The sequence below is a fragment of the Peromyscus eremicus genome, chromosome 3 (genome assembly GCF_949786415.1).
Source record: "Peromyscus eremicus chromosome 3, PerEre_H2_v1, whole genome shotgun sequence".
Lineage (NCBI taxonomy): Eukaryota > Metazoa > Chordata > Mammalia > Rodentia > Cricetidae > Peromyscus > Peromyscus eremicus.
The window spans coordinates 451174-472384 of NC_081418.1; the positions used below are offsets into that span (position 1 = coordinate 451174).

Below are 21211 nucleotides of genomic sequence, written 5' to 3' on the forward strand. Positions count from 1 at the left end.
AAAGGTGCTCACTCACCACTAAGCCCAAGGACCTGAGTTTAATCCCTGGGACCCACATGATGGAAGGAGAGAGTCAACTCTTGCAAGTGGTCCTCTGACCTCCACAGACACACCTCTGGCATTTACACCACCAAATAAAACAAACAAACAAATAAGAAATGAGATCATTTTAAAACAAACAAAAAAGAAACCTAACCAGGATGAGACTACTTCCTTCTGCCCCATTACCTTTAGAGGAATACAACCCTGTGTGTCCATGATTGTGAGTGTGTGGATGTGGAGGCCAGAGGTATCTCCCTCAATTACTTCTCTACTTTTGTTTTTTGAGATAAAAGTCTTACACCGAATTCCTCAGCATTGGAATTGCCTGTTGGCAAGCCTGTTTTCTCACACCATGGGCATATAGGATCTCAACTCTTCATGCTTGTGCAGCAGGTCACCTTACCAACTGAGCCATCTCCCCATCTCTCCAAAAAATGGCTACTTTTAAGGAAAGAGGTGATATTGGAAATTTATTTTGAGAAAGGAAATTAAAAACTCAAGGATAAACTTATTTTATTGAACAAAATTTTAGTTATGTCTTAGGGTTTCTATTGCTGTGACGAAACACCATGACCAAAAAGCAAGTTGGGGAGGAAAGGGTTTATTCAGCTTATACTTCCATCCACATTGCTGTTCATCACTGAAGGAAGTCAGGACAGGAGGAACTCAAACAGGGCAGGATTCTGGAGGCAGAATGGAGGCCATGGAGGGATGTTGCTTACTGGCTTGCTCCTTATGGCTTGCTCAGCCTGCTTTCTTATATACCAGGACTACCAGGCTAGGGATGACATCACCCACCATGGGCTGGCCCTCCCTCATTGATCACCAATTGAGAAAATGCCTTTCAGCTGGATCCCATGGAGGGCATTTCATCAACTGAGGCTCCCTCCTCTCTGACAACTCTAGCTTGTGTCAAGCTGACACGCAAAACCAGTACAAGTTACAACTGGAAAATATTCACTGATTTATAAAACTTTTTTTAATGAACAAATTTTCTTGACACACATTTGTATATTAAATGAAACTGGGTTAGTTGTATAACAACATTATTGAATGTCTTTTAGGTGGTAATGAAATTGTGATGAAGAGCATTTTTGCTAATTACATAAGGGCTTTATTTTTTTCTTGTCATTTAGTGTGTGGTTAAGTAAGTGTTCTTAGTGCTTATCATGTTCTTGTTGATTATTTTAACCTTATAACGTCTGTCTCCTCAATTCTCGGTGGTTTGTTTGGATTCAGTGTTTTCTATTAGTTTATCAATGTATCGTTCGCAGATGTTTCTGCATTGTTCTGGACTTCAATTTTACTGAGGTTTACTGAGGTTTACTGTGACCTGTTTTGAAGAGTGTGGACGGAGTTAGTGATAATTAAGGACAGTTGATTCAGTGTTCAGTTCATTAATGATACTTTTTATATCTGTACAATTTCTGCCTTTATTTTTCTTTTCTGTATTGTTATGACAGAAGTGATGAGCCCTGGAATAGTAAAGGCTTTTTAATTTTTACTTTTTTTAAGGTTTTGGCCTCTCAAGATGCAGGTCAGTTAACCCATCTCCAGCTTTCTCGCATTTCAGAGCACTAGCTTTACTCAGCACCTTTGTGAAGGGTCTCTGATGTATCTCCTTAAATCTCAATTGGGGACCTGGTCTTAGAAGTAAGCATGACAGCCAGAAAAGATACTGCAGGCCTTTTCCATTTAGTGGGAGTCCTTCAGACAGACTCCTAGGCATAAGTGTACTACAGAGAGAGTAGATCACAGACATTATTCTGTGAATATGTGAAATAGAGGTAATTGTAGTGATTCCAGGAAAGTAATTGGAATCAGTGAGCTATTGAAAGCCCAGTATGGTTGAGCATAGCAGTCAGTGTGAAACAGTAGCCCTGAGCATGTGACATGAGCTAAGTTTTCAGAGCTGCTCTGCCTTCTTAAGATTCATGTTTTGAAGTCTACTGATCTGTTTTCCTCTTAGCCTCTAAATATATTTAAAAATTTTTAAACATTTAAAAATTCTTTTACGATTTTATTATTGACTTTGGTTATATCCTTCTAAGTCCCCTTCCCACTTTCATTTCTTTTTGAGTATGGGTGGGTGCCCCATTGGAGTTAATTAGCATTGCTTTCATGAGTATGAGTAGGAGTTTACTTGAGCAAGGTCAGTTTATCTACCCCAGCAACCATTAACTGCCTGGTTGTCTTAGTTATGGTTTCTATTGCTGTGAAGTGACACCATGTCCAAGGCAACTCTTAAAAAGGGTTTAATTGGGGTGGCTTGCTTACAGTTCAGAGATTTAGTCCATTATCATCATGGTGGAACATGCTAGCATGCAGACAGACAGGGTGCTGGAGAAGGAGCTGAGAGTTCTACATCTCGATCTGCAGGCAACAGGAAGTGAACTGTCTGCTACCCTGAGCTTAGCTTGAGCAAAGACCTCAAAGTCCACCCCCAGAGTGACTCACTTCCTCTTGCAAGGCCACACCTACTACAAGGTCACACCTCCTAATAGCTCTATTCCCTTTGGGGGCCATTTTCTTTCAAACTATCACACTATTGCTTCTCAGGGAGGGGTGGGACCTCATGAACTTCTTGATACTTGTATTAGTAGGCCTAGACTTGTGCAAATCTTTTATTGTTATTAGCAATTTCTAAACTTAATTTTAACTTTCCCCCATTTTTAATTTTGAAACTTTCGTTTTATTCTGTGTGTGAGGCTCAAGTAAAATCAAGTTTACAGATGGCTATGTAAAGAATTTGTCATATGAAAGGAAGTTTTTGTTAGACTCTAGGAAGCACTATATACCTAATTTACTCTATCACAAAAGTCAAGGTCCTCATGTTGGTTTTGTGGTGGAATTGGTAGGAGCACTTCGTGTTTATGGCACTCCTATCTCTTCTGTAGTCATTTTTATTAAGATCCTGAGAGGATTATGGCTGCCTGATTTTTTTTCCTATGATAACTTGCATGATCTTTGTTTCTTGTTTCTTTCTGGTCAAGGGTCTTAGCACTATATTCAGTTGTGAATGTAGCAAGAGTTTGGAACTTCTGTATGTTCTGAAATAGAAATTGTTATGAATTATGCAAGGTGGGGGACCCAAGGCTGCCTGGACCAGGGCCCAGAGAGTTGAAGAGAAAGATAGGAAAGGGGGGTGGGACTAAGGGTGCACGCCTTGAGAGAGAGGAAGGGGAGGAGTTTTCCTTAAAATGAGTCAGGACACAGGGCGGTGCCAAGGGGCAGGATTTCAAGGGGCAAGTCAGACTAGAGACAGAAGGCTCTTTACTAAAGAGTTACTCTTTTTTTTTTTTTTTTTGGTTTTTCGAGAAAGGGTTTCTCTGTGTAGCTTTGTGCCTTTCCTGGAATTCGCTTTGTAGCCCAGGCTGGCCTCGAACTCACAGAGATCCGCCTGCCTCTGCCTCCCGAGAAGTAACTCATCTTTACAAGCAATCTCAATAACTTCTTAAAAAATTATTTATTGGCGTGTGCCTTTAATCCCAGCCCTTGGGAGACAGAGCCAGGCGGATCTCTGTGAGTTCAAGGCCAGCCTGGTACAGAGCGAGGCTCCAAAACTACACAGAGAAACCCTGTCTTGAAAATACAAAAAAACAAACAAACAAAAAAGTAGGGAGCCCAAGATAGAGTACAGTTAACTTCTACATACAATAAAATACTGATTAAAGCAACAACAAAAACATGTTGAATGAAGTTGATAATAAAAGGGAGAAGAACTATGGGAACACAGCCAGGCAGTGGTGGCGCACACCTTTAGTCCCAGTGTTTGGGAGGAAGAGGCAGGCGAATCTCCTGAGTTCGAGGCCAGTCTCGTTTATAAAATTAATTCTAGGACGGCCAGGGCTGTTATATAGTGAAACCCTGTCTCGAAAAACCGAAGAAAACCAAAGCAAGCAAACAAACAAACAAACAAACAAAAAAACTATGGAAATGCCAAGAAAAAAGATAGGCCTGTGCCTCATTAACTCCTTTAGTAACCATTTATTGAGAGAGTGCTGTGCTTTGCTGGGCAGTACTTAACAACAGGTAGGAAGGGCTTACCACAGGCAAAGCTTCCTGGCTTTGATGGGTTATTTAATGCATTCTTCACAGTAGCCTATCAAGTAGAAATAGTCATCCCCATTTTATAGATGAGGAGATGAGGCTTTAGAGACTGTAGGCAATTTCCTGAGTCCCATGGCTACTGACAATGAAGAATAGTGTTTCTAAGTCCCAGGCCGAGCCATTTCTCCTTTTGAAATGGGGGAATCCTTTACTGAACAATTGCTGTATGGCCGGCCCCTTGGGCTGGGCTCTGTAAACTGCCTCAGAAGTTTAATTAATTTTATAATGCCTATGGGATGACGATATATGCTTAAATTAGAGAAATTCCTTAACACTTGGAAAGAATTTTCCTACTCTGTTACATTTTATGAAACAGTGTTTTTTCTTTACATTTTTTCATATTTTAATTTTACTAGTGTAGTCAGCATTTAAAAACACTGATTTACCTCAAGGAAACACACACACAACACACACACACAGACACACACAGACACAGACACACACACGCAAGAGCTTATAGGCTTCCAATGATATCCCCATTTATTTATTCATTCATTCATTTATTTAATTAATTATCTATTTATTTATTTATTTATTTATTTATTTATTTATTTATTTATTTATTTATTTATTTTCTGGAGCTGAGGACCAAACCCAGGGCCTTGCACTTGGTAGGCAAGTGCTCTACCACTGAGCTAAATCTCCAACTCCAGTAATTTTATTTTTAACATGAACTTTTTTTTTTTTATAAAAGTATACTGTATTTTAAAAAATACAGCTGAAAATACTTTTCAGGAATAGAAAAAACAGCTTTTCACATGAAGTAATAATTTAGGTTTTACTCACTTGAAATTGTAGTTGTTGGTGTGTTTAAAGGCAAATGTGCTTGCTGTATTTTTCCCAGTCTTTACCTCTGCTCAGTTCTTTTCACTCTTCCCTTAAAGTCATTCTGCCTAACTGGGTTCTGGCAACCATTTTTAAATTGAACTTGCACTTAAATTTCTGATGTAGGCGGCATTGCCAGTCCTTTCCCAAAAGGACAAGAATACGGTCTCTGCTCGGTGTCTGTGTGTTGCTGTTCACTTGTGTACTGTGAAAGAGGAGGGAAAACTAAGGTGTAAAAAGAGAAGTCTCTTTTTAAAGGCGTTAGGGACTAGATACTAAATGTGTCTTTAATGAAAAACAATCAAAATTGTAACAAAGATTAAGCATATTAATCATTGAATTGGGGTTTTGGTTTAATATTTCATTCTTAAGTGACAAAAATGATTCACTGAGCCATATTTTTTAGGGCTAATCAAATAGAAGCAGGCAGGGGTTGCATATCTGTACATTGCAGACTGAAATGTTATAATTTAGGCTTCTTAAATTATTTAGTATATTGAATTTGGATGTTAGGATTTCTTGTTTGCATTCTAATTTGTTCAATTTGAAACCTTTTTATAGAGCCTGGGTAGTTCTACCTTAAAAAAAAAAAAGGACACCCCTCTGCTTAAAAGAAATGGTACTTCCTGCTTTCATAAACAGTCATGTGCATAGTTTAGCAAGGCCTGATGCCTCTGGAGCTTTTTCCCTTTATAGCACCATTGAATCCGAGTCCTAACAGAAGTACTGTGAATCTTGTGGCCTCATTCTGAACAAAAGGGATTAGAGAAGGAAAAAAATCTCATGATATAAGGCTTATAAGCAAGGGCGGGCAATCTTGGTTGTGAATATTTTCTGATTTTTCCAGAAATCAAGCAGAAGATTGAGCTGCTGATGTCAGTTAACTCTGAGAAGTCGTCCTCTTCAGAAAGGTACAGCTACATCTCTTGCATGAACAATTAATGGTGTAGCATTGCTAAGAAACAAACAGGACATAATCTTTTCCTTGTCAAGTTTGCTATATAATGTTGTACTGCATGCTGGTATTGTGCTGTATTGAATATGTGTATTTGGGCAAGCTGTTCTGCTTTGCAAAGGGTAATTGATTTTTTTTAGAAAAACAGTCAGCCTAATCGGCTGCAGCATGCACACCATAACACGGCAGACTGCTGGTTCATGTGTGACAGCTGCTGAAAGCTTAAAAGAATTTAACCAAGAAAAATCTTGCTTTCTTTTTAAGGAACAACTGTGATTTTTTGTTCTTATATTTTGAGGTTGCTGCTACATAGAATTTCCAAGGTTATTTTTAATATCTAGCTTAAACATAGTTCATTTTTTTTCTTGTAATAAGTATTATTTTTTAATGTACCAAGGGAGTGCCATTTGTACATAGCTTAGGAATTGCAAACACACAGATTAGTCACATTCTCAAAAAGAGATATGATGTTTCTTCAAGTCTCTGCTAGGCAGTGGAACAGTCACTGCATGCTGTAATGGTTCATGCCTGCAGGTAAGGACAAAATGACTCAGAAGTATTTTTAAAGCAATTATTTTATCAGTCATTCATATGATTATACCTGTAAGGAGATAGTTCATGAAAATTACTATTTTGCCTTATAAGCAAAAAGAAGATATTTTTCTGCTCTAAATAATTATTCCCTATTTTGATTAGTAATTCTGTGTTCACTTCTGTTTATCAAAATTGTGTATATACAATATGTATCCAAAATGTTTTAAATTGAGGTTCTTAGGCAGATTTAATGGTTACCTTTTCTTTTGCTTGTCTTATCAATTTGTACTTAATGTTGATCATTGTATTTAAGCCATGTTGATTCATCTTTTCTAGGGCTAATTTTCAGGGCTATCTGTTGTTCTTAGATTGAAAATTTAGGAAAATAAATGTGGAAAATTACTTGGTGGTAAGGAAATAATACAGGAAAAATACTGTTAAACAAAAACTGGCTGATCCTCCATGGCAAAATGTGTTGGAGTTTCAGGAGGACTTGATCAGATGGCATCAAGATTATATTGACTTACTAGAATTAGGTGAATAAGCCTATGTTTGCAACTTTGGTTACAAATGAAGAAGTAACTACTTTCTGTAGAGATTGAAAATAAAAAATAAGAAGGTTTGTATTTATTTTTCTTGACCTTTCTAACTTCTGGTTTGTTGCTAGCCACCTGATTTCAGTCATTCAGCCTTGTGACTGTTCTGCCAGTAAAATGGTGGTGGTAGAACAGCAGAGGGTAGGGTTGTAAGGAATGAGCAGTCCAAGTGTCGGCTGTGGTTTGTACTAGAGTGTACTCAGTGAGATGACAGTAATAATTATGCAACCTTCTGCGGTAGCATGAATTCTTTATTGGTAAGTTGAAGGATGAACACAATGGATGAATATTTCTGAAAAAGAAGTTAGGAATGAGTGAATCCTTTTCTTACTAAACTCATTGTATAGGAAATAAGCCAAAATATTTTCATGATTTTATTTACTTAGGCTCTGTGGTTATTTGAAAGAAAAGAGAGCACGTGTTGTCATAATTATAAAGCTTAGAAACTAACTGCTGTGAGGATGGCTTTCTGCATGGTTTACTGGAGCGTGCCTTATTGATTATAATTTTAGTAGGTGCATAGAGTTCTATTAGGCAGTTGTGATATTCTCACTGAAGTAGTGAGTGTGATTTATGCATCAACTCAGTACTTTGTAAGCATAAAAGTTGTTTAATTAATATAGGTACATTAAAATGTCTTTTTCCTCTCCATTAAAAGCCATATCATTTGACCCTTTATTTAGAGCAGTGGTTCTCAAGCTTCATAATGCTGCTCCTCATTTTGTGGTGACCCCCAACCATAAAGTTATTTTTGTTCCTACTTCATAACTGTAATTTTGCTACTGGTAGGAATCATAGTGTAAATATCTGTGTTTCCTGATGGTCCTGTTTGACCCGACAAAGGGATCATGACCCATAGGTTGAGAACTACTGATTTAGAGGAAAAAAAGAAAAAATTTCAAGTGTAAAAAGTTCACTATCTAATACCAGTGTCTTGCCCAGAATGTAATATCTTATAATATCATATAACATTCACCACAGTTTTCAATTCACTGTTCATTAGTTACTATATCTTAAAAATATTTTATCTTTAAAAAAATAGATTTTGGGTTTTTTTTAATAAGGAAAAGAAATGATTAAAGATCTTTAGTAGCTTAAGTGTTAGAGATCTTTGAGATTTTCATAGGGCTAAAATTCTAGATGCCTTATCAGTAGGTAGGTCAAAGAAACCTGGTTTCTTTCTTCAGAGAGGGGGAAGCTGTTAAGCTGTGTGACAAAACAAGGTATTGTTTCTGTACTCAGCTCTGTCCCTGCAGTTTAGAGCATCTTCTGGGAGCCCTCGTAGAGACAGTGCTTCTGAATAGAGTATTGTCGTTATGGAATCTGTGCTGGGATGTTTTTAGTGACTCTTTTACTAAAAACATTAGTGACTTTTTTATCCACTATATAGAAATGCTTGTCTTGTGGAAGCTGGTATTGGCTGCATTATTTTTGTTCATATACTTTTCTAAAATGGGAAAAGTATAATAAAGAAAAAACTTAGTTTATTTTTGTACACTTTTGAGAACACTTCTTCGTTTAAAAATGAAATAGGTCCAAAGTAAAATGTGTTTAGATAATGCAGTGTACTAATGGATAACAGTAGTTTTTGAAGTTAATTTTAAAGTTATGCTTTCAGCACAGATGAAATAATGTAGACCTATAAGAATGTAATTTGATAGAGGAGACATCGAGTGCACATGCTGCTCACAAGCCAGGAGACATAGAGTGTAGGAAGGCTGCTCACAAGCCAGAATTAATGCAGCTACACTCAGTTATAGTTTAGTTTTAGATGTTGTGTTTTGAAGAGAAGAAAAAAATTTTAACACCCCCCAGAGAAATTTTAACTTACTTTTCTAAAGATTAATAACAAAGAATATTATTGAATGAATGATAAGTTAAAAAACAACTGATGTGTGTTATGGCCAGTTAAGAGGGCACATCTGCTGCAAGAGAATGCCTTCTGGAGGTTCCAGGAATAAATCCTACTACAAATAGTTCTTTTTTTAATTGAGTACTTGTTGAATGAATGAACACATTGACTTGTTAGCATGGTTGTGATGGTGCTTAGACACAGGTTACTCTTGTCCACTCCCATTTAGTGTAATAAAGTAAACTCAATAGTTAATGGCAAAATTTAAGTTTTCACACCCCCCCCCCTTTGTTCTGGCTATACCTCTTCTAGAGTTTATGAGGTAGAACACATGGTGAAGAGGAGGAATAGTAATCTTCATAAGGAAAAGGGTAGCAATTTTTCACTAAACAACCCAGATATCATTTCTCTTGTTGATTGGTTGGTTGTTGGCGCTGGGGATTACACCAGATACTACCAACTTCTTAATATGTAGAGGGGAAGTAGAGTGCGGAATGAGCAAGAAGGTGTATGTCCCACAGTCACTTAAAAAATAGTAATTCAGTGCTCTGATTAGGATTTGTGTTTTCTCAGGGAAAAGATTCTAAAAGGACAAGCTCTTGGTACTTGTATTTGTGACATTTTTAGTGTCTTAAAGAGGGTCCTTGTAGCATCCCAGATAGTCAGCAAATATTGAAATCCACAAGTTGGTTGCTGCCTTTTTCAGGAAGGGAGAAACAAGGAAGGGAGAAAAGTCATAAACATAAAGTTATGCTGTGGCCTGTATTTGGCCAGTGCTGAGTAAACAGCATTGGTGAGAAGTGATAGGGATGATAAATATATCTACTCTATATAAGAGCATTTCATGTACACAACTGGTGCTTCTTCATGCATGTCTTTTAATATCCTTTCTCATTTTGGAGACAACAGAAACCTTGAAGAATAGTGAGAAAGGAGCAATTTGGTGGTAATGGTGGTCCCAGAAGAAGGTATTTTTGATTTGCTCTGGGCTGTGTAGTGAGGTCTGAGCAGTACAAGGTGTCTCTCCTTTTCCCCAGCCCACACATTAGGCTGTACATTCATTGATGATGATACTTTTCCCTTTTCCAGTCCCCACCCTCCCATTGCTTTCTTAGTTTCTGTTTACAGGATAGATTTTTTTTCTTTTTTGTTTCTGAATGGTAGAATGAATCCAACTGGTGGCTGAATGCTGATTTTGTTTATATTTAGTATTTATTAGTATTTTTATTGAAGAACTGGGATTTTGCAGACCATATGAAATACAGTTTTGTGGATTTTTTAAATTTAGTTTGTGGAGTTTTTGTAGTTGTTACTTTTTTTTTAAAGTTTAGTTTATGATTTTTGTGTGACACATAAGAAATCGTTGCCAAGCCTAGGGTCATTTAGATTTTTGTACTGGATTTATTTTTTTAGGCTTTATATGCTTCCCCCCTTTCTTTCTTTGGGGAGCAGTTTTGAGACACGGTTTCTCTGTGTACAAACTCCACTTTGTAGACCAGACTGGCCTTGAACTCACAGATCTGCCTGCCTCTGCTGGGATTAAAGACTTGTGCCACCACACTCAGCTAGAAGTTATATGTTCTTAATGTTTGATCTTGATATCCATTTTGGTTTTTAATATTGAGGTAAGGATTGATAACTAGGTTTTGATTTCTTTTTTTGCATATGGTTTGCATATGGCTAGTAAGTTGTTTCTGTTTTGAATATTGTGAAAATAAAAACCTTTAAAACATTTTAAAATTCCATACTTGGTTACAGGAAGCCAAATTGGATGCTTGGGAAATGTTTGATGTTCATATGATGGAGTACAACGTTCTTTGAGATTTTTGACAAAAAAAATCCATGAGATTGTATGGTTTGCCCCTTTCTGGTTGTATTTTGGCTGTGAGGTCTTTGAGAGTTTCTGTGAATTAAGAAGCAGTGGAGCAGGAGTGAGAGAGCTACCTCTCAGAGTTGTAGAATAAAAGCAGTGAGTTTCATTTGGGCAGATAACTTTTGTTTGTTTGTTTGTTGGTTTTTTTTTTTTTTTTTTTTTTTCCGAGACAGGGTTTCTCTGTGTAGCTTTGTGCCTTTCCTGGATCTCGCTCTGTAGACCAGGCTGGCCTCAAACTCGCAAAGATCCGCCTAGCTCTGCCTCCGAGTGCTGGGATTAAAGGCATATGCCACCACCGCCTGGCTTGGGCAGATAACTTTGAGAGCAGCTTTTGAAAGGATACATTTGAAGGGAGAAAGGATTTTCTCCTCTGAAAACACTTGAGAGACACATGACACGTGTGAACTAAGGATTCATAGGTCTCCTGCAGAAGCACTGGATTTTGTGCTGTGCTGTCTTAAAGATCTGAGAGGTAGAAAGATGTGTACTGGGTTATGGTTCTCCCTTCAAAAATCCTTGAGCACAGTGTAGTAGGAGACATTCATAAATAGAAGTAATATGTGAAAAAGATGTGGATGAGACCGGGCAGCGGTGGCACATCCCTTTAATCCCAGCACTCAGAGGCAGAGCCAGGCAGACCTCTGTGAGTTCCAGGCCAGCCTGATCTACAGGCAAAACTACAGGGAGAAACCTTGTCTCACCACCTCTCCCCTGGCCCCCCCCCCCCCAAAAAAAAAAGAAAAAAGATGTGGATAAAGGTGTACTTCGGTGGTAACATGTTTAGCTTGACTGGGTGCCCTGACTCAGTCACCAGAACCAAAAGTAAAACATGCCTTCTTGTTGGGGAATATTATTTTAAGATGTGTTACCTTTGTTTATGTTGCATTTGTTGAACTCTGTGAAGCTATGTTACGGTGCCTGTCTAAAACACCCGATGGTCTAATAAAGAGCTGAACGGCTAATAGCAAGGCAGGAGAGAGGATAGGGGGAGCTGGCAGGCATAGGGAATGTATAGAAGGAGAACTCTGGGAGGAAAAAGAAGTAGCCAGTGACGGAGGAGGACTCCAGGGGCCAGCCACCCAGCCATGTATCAAGCCATGGAGTAAGAGTAAGAGTTACAGAAGTAAGAGAACGGGAAAAGCCCCAAGACAAAAGATAGGTGGGATAATTTAAGTTAAGAAAAGCTGGCTAGAAACAAACCAAGCTAAGGCCGGGCATTCATAAGTAAGAATAGGTCCCTTTGTGTGATTTATTTGGGAGCTGGGTGGTGGGCCCCCCAGAAGAGTAAAAGAAAATCGAACAACACCTTTATCTTTCCCAATGTTATGCACATGCTTCATGTGTGTAGTCATAGCTTTCCAGTATTTATAGCTTGGGTCTAGTTCTATCCATTTTACCTCTTGATGGATGTTGGAGGCTATTTGTTGTTTGTGGATATGGGGTTATGAATAGTATGCATTCCTTTTGATAAACGAACCTGTGTATGTGTTTCTGTTGAGTTTAGGTTTATATACAGAAGGGACCGTTTTTGAGGACAGATGTTATTAAGGAGATGAGCATTAGAACTTAGCCAGAGTCATACAGGGAACCATTCCGATTGATTATCATCTTTTAACAGGTCTTAGAGGCCATACATGTTAACATTAGTTTTCAGATTTGGTTTCAATAGCAAAGTAATTACTCGGGTAAATCCTCTTAGAAGCTTACCTTATAAACTGTATAAGGAAGAGCCTACTTTTATAGAACTGGGGAGATAAGTCAGTCTTGTGACATTTTCATACCTTTTAAACTGTTAACTATTTAAGTTGTACTTGCTCTTGAAAATTTCTTGAACCAGCATAAAAGTGTAGCCTTGCCATTTAATTTTTGGTTAAAAATAGCAGACATTTATCTGAACTGCTCTTCTGTTGGTAATTATATGCTTTATTTTTTTACACTATTATATTTGTTACCAACTTAAACTTTGATTTTGTCTGATTTCTGATGTTAAGGATGTTGCTCACATCAAAGCCTGTGTAAACCATTTAAAACACATCCTGTTGGGTAGGTCATTCTCTGTAAAAACCCTTCACCTGTATTCCCATGGTTCTTAGGATAAAGGTGATACAAAGCCTGTGCTGCTGAGCACCTGTGTTTAGACTAATCTTATGATTGTTTGTGTAGAAAAGAACTTTGTGGGAAGACTTTTAATGTAGGTAATAGTCTGTTCTTTGCCACAGGCATAAATTAAATTATAGTCACAACAAATTTATATTAATTCTTGTAAACTAGCAAGATTATAAGTCTTAGTTTTTTTTTGTATCGTGCCATTTATTGTTATACTTTTTACATTTATTTTAATGTAAAATAAAATTTAAGATAAATCTGAATGCTTTCCATTTCTTTACAACAAAAAGCAACACTAAACCATACATTTCCCCTAGTGTCAGTGTTTTGTATGTCATTTGGTCATATATTTCACAATGTATTAATAGTTACAGTATCATGCCTTTCTGTTTACATTTCACTATAGTTAAACACAGGCAATATAACCAATTTAATGGTATTCTAAAACCTATGTTTTAAAAAGAATTTTTCTGTCTCTACCAGAGATGGAGAAACAGTGTCACTCATCTTAAGAAGCAATGTCCCATGTCCTGTCTCTATGCTCCTGCGTGAGAAACTGTAATCTGAGCTATAGCCTCTCTGTTTACAGTGAATCTCAATTGGCAAGTGTCATAAAGTGAGACTTGTGTAGGATTCTCTGAATGCAAGAAGCTCGGAAAAGAATCAGAACCTTGAGTATGTGGTTCAGTATTATTTGTTACCAAGTTCTAGGTACCATATATCTAACATCATTTTGTATAACCATTTTGAACCATCTCTTTGTTCTTTATTCATTAAAAAGATAGTGTATCTTTGTGTGTGTGTAATGTGGGTATGTGTCACTGACATGCCATTGGGAACATATGGTGGCCCAAAGACAGCTTTGTGCTGTCTGTTTTCTTCTTCCATCATTGTGTACATTCTGGGATCAAACTGAAGTTGTGAGACTTGTACAGCAAGCACCTTACCTACCGAGCCACCTCGCTGGCTCATTTTTGTTTTCGAAATAGGTCTTTCTATGGAACCAAGATTGCCCTGGAACTTATCCTCTTGCCTCAGTCTCCTGATTGCTGGGATTACTGGCTTGTGATACCGTGCCCAGTATGAATCTTTTCTTAATTGGTAAGTTATATGCGTTTATCAGGAATGGTTCTGAGCAAACTATGCTCAGCAGCTATTTTAATAACAATGATAATGACAAAAATAACTACTTTTAATAACTATAGTTCATATTATTGATGTAGCACAATCCTTTATATAGTATGGGGCTGGGAAAAAATTATGACTAATTTTTACAGATTATATTTGTTATCTGTCTAACCAGTATTTATCAGCAGTTGCTACATACGAACCATTCACTCAGTGATTTGTAAATCTGCATAGCCCAGAAAGCACAAAATTGTAGAATTTCTAAAGATAATTGATGTACAAAATTTGTATAGAAGATAATATTGGTGAATGCTTATACCTGTAGCTTGGTTTATTTCTTGGGCATGCAGTGCTGAGTTTTGTGGATGGTACCACAGTGGGTGGCCCTTGGCGCTCCTTAAAAGTACTACATATGGGGTTGGGGATTTAGCTCAGTGGTAGAGCGCTTGCCTAGCAAGCGCAAGGCCCTGGGTTCGGTCCTCAGCTCTGAAAAAAAAAAAAGTACTGCATATAACTAGTCATTATAGTTACATTTCTGGGCAAAGTACTTTAAAGATCAGAGGTATATATGATAGAAGGGTGCAGATAACTGCCACATGAGGGACTACTGATTGTGTAGAAATACAAGCCAAGGTTTGCTAGCTCTTGTGCTTTTTTATTTCTGATTTTTGGATTTTAATGTCTGATCTCTCCAGTGAGAGAGCATCTGATACTCGGGTGCAGATCACGGTAAAGGATTTTCTCTGTGCCATAACACACTGACCCACCTGTGCAGACCCACTGAGAGGGATTTTCACACCATGAGCACTTGGCGTCACATCCATAGGTAGAAGGCATACAATTTTAAGTTTTCTTTTTTTCTTTCTGTCTTTTTTTTTTTTTTTTTTTTTTTTTTTGAGGCAGGGTTCCTCTGTGTAGTTCTGGCTGTCCTGGAACTCACAGAGAGAGTATCCACCTGTCTCTGCTTCCTGGGTGCTGGGATTAAAGACATGAGCCCCAGCGCCAGGCTAAGTTATATTCATTCCAAGGGTAGATTTCCAGATTGTTGTAACATTTCAGGCATTCTGACCCTGGTGACCACTGCTGAGATACTGAGATACTGAAGATAACTGAGGCTTTCCTGTCAAGTAGAGCTCTAAAAACAAACATGTACTTTATAGCAGTGTCACTATTGCCAGAAACAAAACCAGTTTCATAGTATCATAGTGACATTTGGACTTTACTTCCTATCCTTACGCATTTTTTCTTATGTTCTTAAAGAATATTCATTAGCCTAGTTTTTGTAGTGTTATTTACAAAAAAGAAAAAAAAAAGATTTATTATTTCTTTTGACTGGAGAGTTGCTTCATTGGTTAAGAGCAAGTGTTGCTTTTCCAGAGGCTCTGAGTTTGGTTTCCAGCACTCATGTCAGACAGGTCACAACTATCTATAACGTCAGATTTAAGGGATCTAATGCCTCTGACTTCTGTTGGTGCACTTGTGTGTGTGCACACACATACACACATGATTAAAAAATGAGTATTAAAAATATTTAAAACTTTGTGTTTGTGTGTGTATATCTCGTATGAGTGTAGATACCTGCAGAGACCAGAGAGGATGTAGGAGCCCCTAGAGCTGGATTTATAGGCAGTTGTGAACTGTCTGATTTGGGTGCGGGGAACAAAAGAATCCTAGAAGAGCAGAAAGTGCCCTTAATCACTGAGCCTTCTCTCCATCCCCATGTAGTGATTTTTAAAAAGCTGTGTTACATTGGGTCTCTTTAAGTAGATATTCTATCTTTTTTTTTTTATTGAGTGTTGGTTCCAGAAGTGAAATTATTTCAATGCAGTTTGTACAGTTTTTGATGATGGACATTGTAGCACAAATCTTAACAGTTCTTATTAATAAAAACAAACCTGGAGCCAGGTATTGGGGTAAATGCTTTAAGATTAGAGAAGCAGAACAAGCCACAGCTTCCTCACCTCGACAATTCCTCAGGTGATCCTGTTTCCTCAGAATGGATGCCTCTCAGCTGAGCTGTGCTGCTCAAAAGCCTAAAAGCTTAACCTGCTATATAGTTCCTCGTCCTCATGCCTTAAATACCTTTCTGCCTCCTGCCGTTACTTCCTGGGATTAAAGGTGTGTGTCACCATGCTTGGCTGTTTCCAGTGTGGCCTTGAACTCACAGAGATCCAGGTGGATCTCTGCCTCTGGAATGCTAGGATTAAAGGCGTGTGCTACCACTGCCTAACCTCTATGTTTAATATTGTGGCTGTTCTGTTCTCTGACCCCAGATAAATTTATTAGAGTGCACAATATTTCGGGGAACACAATACCACCACAGGACATAAATTGTCCTTCAGAAGAGTACACTTTACATTGTCTCTGGCAGTGCACACAGGGATCCCATGCACCCTCCTTTCAGATTTCAAGAACAGTTTGAGTGTTCTATAGCTGACATTAATGAATACTTTAAGTGGTGTAGACTTCTCAGTCTCTGTCTTGTGACTTTTGCTCTAGTAAAGACTCTGTTTACATAAATTAAAGTGAAGTCAGTATAACTGAGACATGTAGATTCTTTCTTTTTTTTCTTTTTTCTTTTTTTTTTTTTTTTGGTTTTTTCGAGACGGGGTTTCTCTGTGTAGCTTTGCGCCTTTCCTGGAACTCGCTTTGGAGACCAGGCTGGCCTCGAACTCACAGAGATCCGCCTGGCTCTGCCTCCCAAGTGCTGAGATTAAAGGCGTGCGCCACCACCGCCCGGCTGACATGTAGATTCTTGTATTCAGTCATACATTTATGAAATACCTAAGGTGTCCTTAGTGTACTCTTGACTAGCTGTTAGCTGTCAAGTGGAATAATCAGTGAGGAAAAAAATGTGTATTCTGTTTGTACTAATGAATCTTAATTTCTTGAAGCATTTCAAGAACTTATATCTAAACTTTTCATTTCAGACAGATGGTAAGACCTTTAACACAGATGGTTAGCTTGTATGAGGTCTCTCGCTCCCTTTTCCCCTTCTTTCCTTTTTCTTCCCTCCCCTACTATCCTCCCCACTTCTTCTCTTTATGTAGCCCAGGATGGCCTTAAATTTTCTGTTGTAGTCCAAGCTATCTCAAACTCATGATCCTCCCGCTTTAGCGTCAAGAGTTTTGGGGTTACACATGTGCAACACCACAGCTGCTTTAGCCTTTGTGTTTTCATTTAGGAAAGCCTCATTGTTTCTGTGATTGGCTTGCTTTCCTTAAGCGTCTTTCTATCCACTGTCTAACTCACTTGTTCTTGTTCTAACAGTATTAGACTATTTGGGTAAAAGTTTATCTCCTTATTGAAAATCAGATCAGTAATTTAGGAATTCACTATTACTTGCTTTTTGATAAAATCCTTTTTGGGATTTCTTAGGAGATGCTAAGTTTATCTTCTTTTAGTGAGAACGTTAACCTCCCATATCTTACTCATCAGAATGTAGCTCCTTTCCCTAATGTTTGCTAGCTGAAAACAAAATGTATTGGATTTCTTAGTGTTAAATTTTGAAAAATAAAATGGTACAGATCTTAACTGTGAAACTGATAAATCAAGATAAATAGATTATAGTTTATAGTATTATAGTATTCAAACCTCATCCATCTACCTACTCACTCACCCACTAAATACATACTGAAGAGAATTTAACTTCAGTTTATTCTTGGTGTTCAGTTTTAGCCAGTACTTTAAAAAAAAAAAAAAAGTTAAAACTTGGACTGAATTTTGGTTCTTGTCTCCCTCACTAGCTTTTTGTGGTGAAATTTACCAGAGTTTGTAAAAATATTCCTGGGGGCTGGTTTTGTGGCTTAGTTGGCTAAACTGCCTGTCTAATATATTATTCTTTGGACCTACAATGAACATGTGTTTCCTGAGGCAGAATGATAATTAGCATGTAAATGTAGTGCCTCAGAATGAGGAAGCTTTACTATGGTGAGGGTAGCTATTTTTATTTTATTTTATATTTTTTTTCTTTTTACTAAGAAATTGTATTATTCATTTTACATACCAGTCACATTTTACATACATACCAATTTACTCTCTTCCCTCCTCTCCCTCCTCTAGCCTTTCCCCACCCACTCACCACCCATTCTCTCCTACAAGAAAGTAAGGCCTCTCATGGGGAGTCAGCAGAGCCTGGTACATTCAGTAGAGGCAGATCCAAGCCCCTCCCCCTGCCTCAAGGCTGTGCGAGGTGTCCCACCATAGATAGTGGGCTCCAAAAAGTCAGCTCATGCACCAGGGATGGACCTTGATCCTACCGACGAGGGGGGGAGGTGCTAAGCAGATCAAGCTACCTAACTGTATTGTTATGCAGAGGACCTAGTCCAGTCCTGTGGAGGCTCCAATGGTGTTGGTCTAAGTATCATGAGTTCTGACTACTTTGGTTTGATTGTCTCTGTAGGTTTCCCCATCATGATCTTGATGCCCCTTGCTCATAGAATCCCTCTTCTTTTTCTTCAACTGGATTCCTTGGAGCTTGGTCTGGTGTTTGGCTGTGGAATTCTGCATCTGCTTCCCTCTGTTACTGGAGAAAGGCTCTATGGTAACAGTTAGGGTATTCACAGATCTGATTACTGGGGTAAGCCAGTTCAGGCATCCTTTCCACTAAAGCTGGGGTCATCCTTGTGGATTCCTGGGAACTTCCCTAGCACCCGGTTTCTCTCTATCTCCATGATGTCTCCCTCTATCACAGTATCTCTTTCCTTAATCTCCCAATCCATCCCTGTTCCAGCTCGACCATCATGTTCCCTTATGTTCTCATCCCTATCCCCTGCCCTCCATTGCCCACTCCTCATCCTCAGTTTACTCATGGAGATCTTGTCTATTTCCCCTTCCCAGGGCAATCCATGCGTCCATCCTTGGGTCCTCCTTGTTAGCTAGCTTCTTTGGAGTTGTGGATTGCAGTCTGCTTTTTTAATTAATTAATTAATTTTTCTATGATCAGCTTGATACAATGTAAATTCTCATCCTAATAGTGAAATGTTTGATTGAGGCTTGCCCAGTAATTGAGTAAAACCAAAACTTACTATAAGCCACAGTCATCTTAGGGTCCCCCCTGCTAGATAGCCTCCCTGGTTCTGTGGGTTGTGGTAGCTGTTTTTATTTGGTGGGAGGGAAATGTGATAAGATTAAACCTAGTTTGACGAAAGAAACTTTTTGTTTAGTCCAACATTTTCCAGTAAAAAGGAAAAGGTCTGCTCTTTTCTTACCGGGTGTTCCACCTTTTTGATTAAGTGAAAAGCTTTTGTAAGAAATATTTTGTGATAAAGTGAACAAGTTTTGTCCCACATGACAGTCCCCTGGGTTGGGGTTTTGTAGTTTAGAGAAGAGCATGTTTGATGTGTTTCCTGCTGTGGTGTCATGCTGACAAACTTACTTACTTCCCTTTCATAGTAGGTGCAGGTATTTATTGCAAGGTACGCAAATGAAGACATCATATTTGTTTGAAATGAATTTTTCTTTTTTATTTTATTATCTTTGCAAAAATCCTCTGAATAGCTTTCGGTTCCTGGGACACTGAGATGAGTGCTTCCTAGCCTCTGGGTAGCCTCTGCCTGGCCGTCCAACTCACTTTGGAAGAAAAGTAAAGTTATTGTATACCTTACCCAGAGTTTCTGCACAAGATTTCATAGCTAGTGACAAAGGTGGAGCTAATTTTCATAGTAGTAGAACTTACTACTGCTCATACCTGCTCAAGAAGAGCCATCGATTATATAGAGGACATGAAAGGCTTCCTGATTTCTCAGATAAGGTGTTCATGGTAGTATTAGTTTATAGATCAGTCCATCAGTAATTTTTTATGATAGTTTGACAGATTAATAGTTTTAAACAATATATTTATTAATTCTTTGAGAATTCCATACAGTATATTTTGTGATCATATAAATCACTTTCCTTACTCCCCTAGGTTCTCTTCTACCTCCCTTTCTATCCTGCTTAATGTGATCTTGTTTTTTACTTAAAACTTAATTTTTTTTTTTTTTTTTTCCCCGAGACAGGGTTTCTCTGTGTAGCTTTGGTGCCTGTCCTGGATCTCACTCTGTAGACCAAGCTGGCCTCAAACTCACAGAGATCCGCCTGTCTCAGCCTCCGAGTGCTGGGATTAAAGGCGTGTGCCACCACCGCCCGGCCCAGAAAATTAATTTTTATTTATTTATTTACATTTATTTTTGGATTACTTTATACCAGATACAGTGGCACACACCTTTAATCCTAGCCCTCAGGAAACAAAGGCAGGCATATATATCGCTGTGAGTTCCAAGCCAGCCAGGTCTATTCAGAGGGTTGCATCTATTCCACAAAGCCACACCTCTGACATGGCAATTTTTGCTGCCCTGCAACTCCCTGAATTGAGGGGGGAGGGATCTCATTGTGCTGCCAAGGCAGGTGACTCCATACCTGGGGGTGGTGGTTATCTCTTCCATGGCATGGTTTTTTGGGGGTGGTAGTGGCAGGATCTTACTATGTAGCTTTGGTTGTCCAGGTTTGGTTTGGTTTACCATGTAATCCAAACTGGCCATGATTTGTTTTTTACTGGCTTTAAAAAATTTATTTTATGTTATTTAGATAAGGTCTTGCTTTAAGACCAGGCTGTCTTTCAGCTTTTGGTCTTCTACCTCTCTATTTTGAGTCTCTGTATTAGAGGACTGCATCAACACATCTGTCTCCTTTTAGTTTTGAATTTGAAATTTCCCATTGATTCAGTGTCATAACAGCTTGTATGTGATATGTAAGACCTGTGTAAAAATATCATGCAGTGACTTACTTGGGACCCCCCCTTTGCCCATAAATACAGGAAAGCTATATTTTCTCCATTGATACAGGAAGTCTTGGTCATTCATTTCCCTTTTTTAAAGGTAATCCCTCCTGTTTTAGCTATGTGAATGCTAGGATTACAGGTGTGTATCACCAACCCTGGCCTGGCTTATTCTGTCAGAATAAATGGGATTGTTGCCTAGAGGACCTGTGCTTCCAAAGATCTGCTCTCATCCCCCTGTCCATTTGTAGTTTCAGCTTTTCCAAAGCATGCATAACCCATGGGATAAGGAACGTTAAGTTTGATTCTTTAGGAAGAAAGTTGGTTGAAATATATTCTGGGAGTCTGGCGGTGTTAGCGCATGCCTTTAATTCCAGCACTCGGGAGGCAGAGGCAGATGGATCTCTGTGAGTTCAAGAGCAGCCTGCTCTAC

General features: G+C 38.5%; 1 protein-coding gene across 11 annotated transcripts in view; it reads left to right on the forward strand.

Annotated features, from left to right (window-relative positions):
• The window catches only part of Srpk2 (SRSF protein kinase 2), a 218734-nt gene that overhangs the window by 77131 nt on the left and 120392 nt on the right, over positions 1–21211 (forward strand). For 3 of the 11 annotated variants that reach the window (XM_059257199.1, XM_059257206.1, XM_059257204.1), the window contains one exon: positions 5825–5888. The exons of the other annotated variants lie outside the window; for them this stretch is intronic. In XM_059257199.1, coding sequence (XP_059113182.1) covers positions 5851–5888 — 38 coding nt within the window. In that variant the 5' untranslated portion in view covers positions 5825–5850. Of the gene's footprint in view, positions 1–5824; positions 5889–21211 lie in introns of those variants that run through there. 11 annotated transcript variants of the gene reach the window in all.